The sequence below is a fragment of the Crotalus tigris genome, unplaced genomic scaffold (genome assembly GCF_016545835.1).
Source record: "Crotalus tigris isolate CLP2741 ecotype Arizona unplaced genomic scaffold, ASM1654583v1 scf7180000017877.288114, whole genome shotgun sequence".
In the NCBI taxonomy this organism is placed as follows: Eukaryota; Metazoa; Chordata; class Lepidosauria; order Squamata; family Viperidae; genus Crotalus; species Crotalus tigris.
In genome coordinates, this window is record NW_024096694.1 from 45693 (window position 1) to 55474 (window position 9782).

The window sequence follows — 9782 nt, forward strand, 5'->3', positions numbered from 1 at the left end:
TCTCATTAGGACAGGAAGATGGGCTAACCTTTTCATGGACAAATCTCATTTAGGGAGCTGAGACAAAGAAGCTCATTTGGCATATGGAGCTGCTGTTTTATGGAAGATGAGAATGGCCAGCAGTCAACCAAAAGTGGCTTTTTAAAAATCTGTTGGAGATGTGGAAAAAAGGCTCATTTGCAAACAATTCAGTTCAGCTTTATTGTCCCAAAGGTGTTTTTTCCCAAAGGGCAACTGGACTTTGTTTTTTTCCCCTTGAAAACATTTCACGTCTCATCCAAGAAGTTTTTTCAGAACTTCAAAGGAAAAAAACAAGAACATCCACTCGCCTTTTGCAAGAATTTGCAAAAGCACCTCTGGGACTATCATGACCTGGATGACTGAGAATCTCCATAGACATCCAGCTTTAATGATTATTTGCATCGTATTATCTAAGCAGCAGGTTAAAAAAAATCTTTTAAGAAATTCTTGAGCTGCGAGGCCAGCTATTGAAGCGATAAACTTGATGAATGTTTTGATTAAAACATTGCTGTTTTGGATTTAAGAAAAAAAAAGAGGTATCTTAGAATGGAGTCAGGCTTGTCTGCTCTTCCAGCTTCTTCTAATGCAGTGTTTCTGAATCTCAGGAAGATGGGTGGACTTCAACTCCCAGAATTCCTCCTGTCCGCAGTCGAATTAATTCAACTAAATCTAAAGTCAGCATCTTAGCTTCATCCCAGGGAGATCATCATCTGTGAATGCATCCAGTTACCATTGCTATCCCTCCAGAGCTGCAGAGCTGTCACCTTAAACGTTTTGACCATTTGTGGTCAAAACAGACACTTGTGTTAGTTTTGCAATTGAGGACATGTACGGATATTCCAAGACATTGGAAAGAGGAGGAAACACCGCCCCCCCCCCCAGAAGAAGTGGCTTTTGTTAGCATTTTTTTACAAGGCCCATTTCTGGCTGCTGCTGCTCCGGGTGCCAAACGCAACGACAACAGTGTCGTTTTAATGAGTGCCTCGTGCACAATGGGCAGCAGGGCAGAAGTGCCCAAATGCTTCTTCGGTTGCATCCGTCAGATTACATTTCCCCGATTGTCAGTCGTGGGGAGCCCCGCTGTCAATTTAATTTGGCAGCTAAATTTACGACCGCCTTCCTGCCTTCCAGATGGATAATTTATCTGCGTCACAGGCCATTTATTACTTTCTCCTCCTGCTCCAACTTTCGATTTATTCCCGCCTGTCCCTTTCTTGGCCAACACCTTCCTAATTCTCACCCCCTCCCGGTGATCTCTCCTGACTCCACCGACTGTCCTTAGTCGTAGGTCAATAAACACTGGGGGACCCTTGGAGAGCCATTAGGGAGGGATGATTGAGTGACTGGGCCCTTTGGTCTTGCAAGGCCTTGCCAAAAAAAGATGGATGAGATCCATCTGTAGGGAAGAAAGGAGGGCCAGCGGGAAGGGTGGGATGGGGTGGTGGACACCGTGGTTCAGGTGAAATAAAAGAACTGCTGAAGACACACGCAGGGAGACACGGACAAAGACAGACACACAGCTCTGGGTCTAAGCCATCCGGTGTCACTCATCTGGGAGTTGGGCGGCGATATAAACTGGTTTAATAAATAAAATAAATAAAAAGAGTCTGATTTGGAGGCCATGGGGATGAATTTTATTTTCTTGAAAATGGCCTCTTGGGGGACACAGGTGGTTGGGGGTGAGGGCACCTGGATGGAGGAGAGGGGAAACCTTGGCTTGATTTTTCTTCCTTTCCTTTCCCTTCCCTTCATCTCCTTTCCTTTCCTTCCCTTCCCTTTCCCTTTCCTTTCCCTTCCCTTTCCTTTCCCTTTCCTTTCCCTTCCCTTCACCTCCTTTCCTTTCCTTTCCTTTCCTTTCCCTTCCCCTCCCTTTCCCTTTCCTTTCCTTTCCTTTCCTTTCCTTTCCCTTCCCTTCACCTCCTTTCCTTTCCCTTTCCTTCCCTTCCCTTCCCTTCCCTTTCCTTTCCTTTCCTTTCCTTTCCCTTTCCCTTTTCCTTCTCCTCTCCTCTCTCCTTCCCTTCCCTCCCCTTCTCTCCCCTCCCCTCTCTTCCTCTCCTTTCCTTTTCCCCTCCCCTCCCCTGTTCTCCCCTCCCCTGTCCTCTCCTCTCCTTTTTCCCTCCCCTCCCCTCTCCTTTCCAGGTCTGTAGTTTGAGGCAGGATGGCAGTGATGTCCTCTATACCAGGACCAGCTCCAACCAGGGTCCTGCACAAGGAACAGGAGCAAGCACAGAAGAGAGAAACAATTTCTCTTCTTGGTTCAGCATTCTCGGTTTTCTTTGAAACCTCCAGCCTTTCTGTGGCTGAGTTACAAGCCCAGTTTTGGCTCTCTTGGATGGAAAAATGGCCTGGCCATCAAAGCAAGAAAGGACGGGGGGGGGGGGAGACGAAATCCAGGGGTGTGTCAGGGTGCTGAAGTGTAGGATGGACGGTTGCAGGAACTGGGGAATGTCTAGTGTTGTGAAAAGAAGGACGAGGGGGGACATGATAGCAGACTTCCAATATCTCAGGGGCTGCCCCAAAGAAGAGGGAGTCAAGCTATTCTCCAAAGCGCCTGAAGGCAGGACAAGAAGCAACGGGTGGAAACTAATCAAGGAGAGAAGCAACCTGGAACTAAAGAGAAACTTCCTGACAGTGAGAACTATTAACCCGTGGAACGGCTTGCCTCCAGAAGTTGTGGGGGCTCCATCACTGGAGGTTTTTAAAGAAGAGACTAGACAGCCATTTGTCTGACATGGTAGAAGGTCTCCTGCTTGAGCAGGGGGTTGGACTAGAAGACCTCCAAGGTCCCTTCCATCTCGGTCATTCTGTATTCTAGATTCAGGCCCAAATAGCCTGCGTGGAATGGAGGGAGGGGAGACTGAGTTCTCTCACCCTTTGGAGACACCCCCCCCAAAAGCAGCATCCTTGCACCATTCAGCGCTGGGCAGAAGGGGTAAAAGGAGCTTCTCCCCCCTCCCCCCGTGTCATCACCTCCTTCTGGGTCCATGAATCTTCCTGCTGCCTCCCAGCTGCAAAGCGAGGTACAATGGTGATGGGGGGGGGGACAGCGCTCCGAGGAAAGGCTGGGAATCTCTTTTTGGGGGAAGACCCAGGCGGTCGGTGGCTGGCCTGGCAGGAGGATGGGGTAGGGGATGATGGGGAAAGGGGATGATGGATGGGGATGGGGAAGGAGGGCACTGCTGGCGGGGCGCGTGGGTGGGTGATGGATGATGGGGTGGGGGGGAGTCGGAGGCGTCGCTTGTGTGCCCCGAGCGAAGAGGGGGGGGAGATAGAAAAGAGGCAGATGGATGGATGGATGGGGGGAGGAGGAGGAAGAGGGAGGAGGGAGGGAGGGAAGGAGGGAGGGGTAAAGGAGTCGCTTGGCCAGTTCGCGGTACGGGACAGACGGAGGCAGAGCTCCTGCGCCTCGCCTCGCCTCGCCGCTGCCTCGCTCGCCTCTCACCCAGTCCCATCCCGGACCTGCCTCGCCTCCACCAGCCATGCCCAACTTCGCCGGCACCTGGAAGATGAAAAGCAGCGAGAATTTCGACGAACTCCTGAAAGTCCTGGGTAAGGCGCGGAAAGGGATGCTAGCGAGGAAGGGTCGGGTGTCAGAAGGCTCTCCAAGGCGCTAGGCATCAAGAAACCTCGCCAAGTTCCCCCCCCCCGCTCCCCGCAAGACGTGTTGGTTTACTCACGAGTCAGCGGGGAGGGAGGGAAGGACGGAGGCAGCTACCCCGGTTCTTCAAGCGCGCTTGGAGCCGATGGGGGGGGAGGAGGAGGAGGCAGAAGCGGGTCCAAGGCGCGTGAGAACGGGGCCAGAGGTCTCTTCTGGAGGGGCTCGGGGAATCCTCGCGGGCTCGGAGCGAGGGTGTCCCGGCTCGGAGCGCTGCTCTTCCCTGGCACTCCTATGCCCCCCCCCCTTCTCTATTCCGAAAGGGGGGGATTTAGACGTGAAGGGGAGGGGAACCTACGGCCAAGGGAGGGGCGCTTGCTCTCAAGTAAACCTGCTTAGACCCCCCCCCCTTGCCCTTTGGCCAGCTCTTGGGGTCCCAGGTCCCCCTGCCCACCCAAGGGCAGGGCTGGGTGCCTCTTCCACGAGGGAGCTGCTTGGAAATCAGACCTCCGGGCAAGGCCGGTCAATGCAGGCGCCGAAAGGATTCCTTACCCTGTCGCTTCGCGCCCCCCCCCATGTCTCCCCAGGAGTGAATGCGATGCTGCGGAAAGTGGCCGTGGCCGCCGCCTCGAAGCCCCACGTGGAGATCCGCCAGGACGGGGACCAGTTCTATATCAAGACCTCCACCACCGTCCGGACCACCGAGATCAACTTCAAAGTGGGGGAGAGCTTCGATGAGGAGACGGTAGACGGAAGGAAATGCAGGGTACGGCAACCCATCACGCTGGCTTCCTCGGAGGTTGGGAATTCAAGAGAGGCTGGCGGTCTTGGGGGCTTCTTCTTTCCAAGCTTGAACTTCGGGCTGGAAGATCACAACATCCCAGAGATGACAAACGTCCTGGGGATGAGGTCCGCCTAAAGCAGGGGTTCTCAACCTTGGCAACTTTAAGCCTTGTGGACTTCAACTCCCAGAAAGCTGGCTGAGGATTTCTGGGAGTTGAAGTCCACAAGTCTTAAAGTTGCCAAGGTTGAGAACCCCTGTAAAGCAAAGGTGTCCAACCTTGGCCACTTTTAAGACTTGTGGAATGGCCGGGGAATCCTGGGAGTTGAAGTCCACGAGTCTTAAAAGTGGCCAAGATCGGACACCCCTATCCTATGTGTTCTCCGATCTAGATCAGTTCCATGGAACTTCTCGAGAACAACACAGGAGGGTTTGGCCCTTGTCCTCTTCTAGGAGAAGTTCTTGAAGTCAAGCTGGATAATTTGACCGCATGCCTCCCCCCCCCCCAAATGTGCTGGAAACACCGCACCATGCAGAAACCCATAGGAAAAGACTTGGTGGGAAGAGTTGACCCCATTTAGCCCCAGACATCACATTGTGATGGTGTCTGACACTAACCTGCTGCCTCCTCAATTTTGGAGGTAGCAAGATATCCACAATCCAGTGGAAAACTAGAGCAAGATTACCTACAGGCTAGGAAGGCAGATAAAAGCCTTTTCTGCATGTTTTCTTGTGCACCTTAAACACAGATGCAGAGACACACACATCCCAAGTAGGGAAGACTAGGTGAATTTTGCTCTCTCCACAAGCCACAAACCAGGGGACTAATTTCTTGAAAAAAACAAGTTTGCTATTCTTTGTGGGCAAACGGGAGCCACAAAACTTTTCTCGCTTCCTCATTGGGGATCTCCTAAAGAAAACAACTCACCTTCCATAAGCTGTGCTGGGATTCCCTGGACTGATGAATCAGGATTTTGTGCAGGAAAGTTTTGCTATTGCTTTCCTGTCGTAAAGCATCCAGGGAATCAGGACGCTGGACATCCTTGTCCAATGGCCTTGCTTTGGGATTTCCCCTCCGGCCTTATCCAACATCCCCGTCGTATCATATTTGCACTTCAGAGGTTCCTTTCAGATTGGCAGTTTTCCAAATAACTGCCCAGCATGGTAGTTGAAGAGCATTTTTTTTTAAGCATGAAAGTTTGATCTGGCTTTGGAAAAGATTTTTAGGGATGTCTATTCCGGTTTATGGGGAAAGATTGGATCCTGAAGAATATGTGTTCTTGGAGTTCTAAGAGATCGGACAGCCATCTGTCTAAAACGCTATAGCAGTGGTTCTCAACCTGTGGGTCGGGACCCCATTTGGGGTCGAATGACCATTTCACGGGGGTCGCCAAACAAGGCTGTCCACCATTTTTTCCCCCTTTTCTTTGGCCACGCCCCTGGCACCCGGTGGTTGGGGGTCACCACAACATGGGGAACTGTATTATGGGGTCACGGTTGAGAACCATTGTGCTATAGGGTCCCCTACCTGAGCAGAGGGTTGGACTAGAAGACCTCCAAGGTCCCTTCCAACTCTGGCATTGTTATTCTTATCCTTGCTATCACCAGGAATACTCTCTGCCTCAACGAGGACACCCATTCCCACCAAACCAATTGGTAATGATGACCCAGCGTTGCTTTTTGTGTGTTTTTCTGAGTTAGCTCCTCGTGATTCACTGGGCAAGTCCCTAGAATCTTCTTGAGAAGATTTTGGAAGTGGTTGGTCCTTGCCTTCTTCATCTTCTTAGGATGAGATAGAGCAGTGGTTCTCGACCTATGGGTCGGGATCCCATTTGGGGTCGAACGACCATTTCACGTGGGTCGCCAAACAACGCAGTCCGCCATTTTCCCCCCCTTTTCCTTAGCTGCGCTACTCCCTTTTATTCTATTGGCTTTTGAAAGCCAATAGAAGAGACTCTCTTGAATAGAGTCTAATTCTATTGGCTTTCAAAAGCCAATAGGAATTGTCCAGGCTGTCTCTGCCCTGCTGAGCCCGCCAAAAGTCCCATTCTGCAAACGGTGCTGCACCAGTTGAGTAGTCCTCGACTTACGACCGGTTGGGGATCGCGGCATTAAAAAGGTTGAGAACCACTGAGATAGAGGCATTGGCTGAAGGTCACTCAGCTGTTTTTTTTGCCTAAGTTGGGACTAGAACTCACTGGCTCCTAGTTTCTAGCCAGGTTTCTAGTCAGGAAGTGCCTCAATGACTGCACAAACTGGCTTCTTTCAGAAGTGATATACCAGCGAATAACAGTTGTTGAGCTAAACAAGCAATAGGCTTTGCCCCCAGGTCTTCTGCTGCCCTTCTTGGAAGTAGAAGCCATTCTGCCTGCACTTCTTGGAAGCAGTTGGGGAAATGGAATGTTGAACTAGAGCTGGCTGTGGAATTCTGGGAGTTGAAGTCCACCCATCTTAAAGTGGTCAACGTTGAGAAACACTGCCTTAGAGTAGCGGGCAGGGATAAGACTGAGAACGGGGTGCCCCACAGTCCGTCTGTTCATCAGCTTAAAGAGAAAGATCATGATTAAATTGAATTATTGGGGGTCATAGATGAAGACAGCGAACGGGGAAGGCGGAAACAACAGAGTTAAACAAGGTGTGGCATGCAAAGAACCCACAAGAGAAATAAGTCATGTTCCTGGAAACTATCAGAAGAATTATACCCAGTTTCATGTGGGTTGTGGCTTGATCCGACGATCCATTCAATTAAAAAACAAAAACAAAAAACCTTAATTGTCTTAAGACGCTCGGAGCAGCAATTTTCCCAAACTCAGAATGGAACCACCAGCCAACACTTTGGCTGAAGGAATTCAACAGGGCAAACTTTTCTCTCTGGCTAGGCTTGTTTGATGAATCTGGTCTGATGCAATTTGGCATTAAATTCGTTTTTTTTTTTTTTAAATTTAATGATAAAAGTCTGTCTGGGATGTTTCCCGGAGAAAAAGTAAGCATCAGTTCTGGGAGGTCTGGAACCTCCGACGCAGAAACATCTGCCCAGATCTGACCAGCAGATTTTTGTTCTTTCTTTCTTGATTCTCCAGAGGTTCAGCCTTAAGTCCCCCCCCCACCAGCCCTAACTGGAGGTTAGGCTCTTCTGAACTGCCCATGAAGTTGAACCAGGGTGCTTTGCTCTGCCTGCTTCAGGGATGGAAATTCATCCAATTCAACAATACAGATGTTGAAAGGGTTGCCGCCAGCAGTTTCTCCCTGTTGCTGGACTGTGACCATTATCCTAATATCTGACTTCCCACACCCACGAAGCACAATCTTTTCTTGCAGAGTTTGGCCACTTGGGAGAACGAAAACAAGCTTTACTGCAAGCAAACGCTTCTGGACGGCCAGGGCCCCAAAACGTACTGGACAAGAGAGCTGGCTGGAGAGGAGCTGATTCTGGTAAGAGTTTTGAGCTTTAAGGAGGCCTGAGCAACCCCCACCACCCACCCCAAGCTTAAACTGGGTTGAGGGCAGCTGACAGCATGGCTGGGCATTTTGATGGCTCCGTTCTGTTGTATTCAAGCCTGGAATCTGGCAACAAGGTTCAGCCAAGGATAAGAATTAAAAAGATGGCATTCTCACCTTTACCCCATTTTTTTTTTTTTTTAAAAAAAGGTGCTTTGGAAGTGAAAGGGGTCAGCCTCTAATCCCCCCCTCCCCGTTAAGTCCATTCCACCGGGAGAAAATTGCAACAGAGATTTCGACCTCCATCTGAATATTTTAAACAATTTTCCATAAGGGAAGGGCTTCCAGCACCCATCAGTAGGAAAGCCAGTTTTGTCCTCCCTTCTCTAGATCACACCCCCCCCCCCAAATGTCCACATGTCATAGTGGGACGCAGACCAATGAACCTTCTCCCAAACTGAGCACCGCAGGTGAAAACACTCAAAGATCAAATCTGAAAGTTCTGACAGGTCTTTGATCTAGAGCAGGGGTAGGCAACCTTGGCTCTTTTATGACTCGTGGACTTCAACTCCCAGAATTCCTGAGCCGGCAGGAGTTGAAGTCCACGAGTCATAAAAGAGCCAAGGTTGCCTACCCCGATCTAGAGCGATGCCAACATTCCCCCCCCCCTTTAAGGCATCTCTTGGGCCCAACCTAGCTTGAATCCTGCATCTACATGTTCTGGGGAAGCATCCGGAAACCAGCTCTGAGCAATCGAGGTAAGTCCTCGGCTTACGACCACAGCTGAGCCCAAAATTCCTGTCACTAATTGAGACAGTTGTGAATTTTGCCATTCGATGCCCTTCCTTGCCACGGTGGGCGAGGGAATCACTGCAACTGTTCCAGTTAGTAACAGGGTTGTTAAAGTGAACCTGGTTTCCACATTGACTTTGCGTGTCACAAGGTCGCAAAAGGGGATCACGTGACCCCGGGACGTTGCCAGCGTCGTAAATAGGAAATCAAGTTGCCCAGCATCTGAACTTGGATCACGTGACCGTGGGGATGCTTCCACGGTCATGCGGAAAACGGTCCTAAGTCATTTTTTTTCCAGTGCTGCTGCAACTTGGAATGGTCACTAAATGAACAGGGGGAAGTTGAGGACTATCTGTATATGAAAAATGAAGGTGTCCAGACTCGGCAAAATCTCGGCAGGTGTTTTTGGAGGTCTTCAAGTTCTAGATACATTCCAGCAATCCAAGATCTCTCATCTTTCCAAGAATCAAGTCCAGATGCAGAAAAACCCAAAGATACTTTTTCAGGAGGCAACGAGACTTTGTTCTTCTTTGAAGACGTTTTGCTTCTCATCCAGGAAGCTTCTTCAGTTCTTTTGAACTGAGGTAAAAGGCCTCCACGCGGGTCAACAGCTTCTCCCCAAACTGGTGCCTTCTGTGGAGGTTGGATTTCTAGTCTCAGCCGGCAAGGTGCTCCCCAACTGCGGTGGTCTTCTCCACGAGAGACTGTCAGAAAGTCTTCTGCCGGTTTCATGTTCTCCTTCTCTTCTCTTTGCAGACCTTTGGTGCCGATGACGTTGTATGCACGAGGATTTACACAAGAGAGTGAAAAAAGGCTAACCTCCCTCTGCAGGAAAAGTGGAGGATCAACAGCAGATGTTGTGAAAAGTCCTGCAGAGTAAACATCCTTGCGTGTTGTTTTAACGGGCTGGTTCCGGCGTGATCGTACATGTCAGTCTCAAATCCCAGCTCACCAGCCCTATCTCGAGTCTCTCTCCCCCCTCCCCCGTTTTGCTTAGATTGCGAATCCAGGTCCCTATAGAATTTGCATGTGTGCGTGCGTGTTTGTGGGTACAAAAAAAAAATCCTTTCATTTACTCTGCTGCTCACTGGTATTTATATAGCTTCACATTTGTTATGATCCGAGCAGTGATTAAAATATCTTGGTTCTTGTTCA

General features: G+C 50.0%; 1 protein-coding gene across 1 annotated transcript; it reads left to right on the forward strand.

The window, feature by feature from the left end:
- Nucleotides 1-3393: 3393 nt before the first annotated feature.
- CRABP1 (cellular retinoic acid binding protein 1) lies at nt 3394-9782 on the forward strand. Its single transcript, XM_039343817.1, has 4 exons — nt 3394-3570; nt 4204-4382; nt 7716-7829; nt 9384-9782. Exons 1-4 carry the CDS (start codon nt 3501-3503, stop codon nt 9432-9434), a joined length of 414 nt encoding a protein of 137 aa, XP_039199751.1. The 5' UTR covers nt 3394-3500; the 3' UTR covers nt 9435-9782.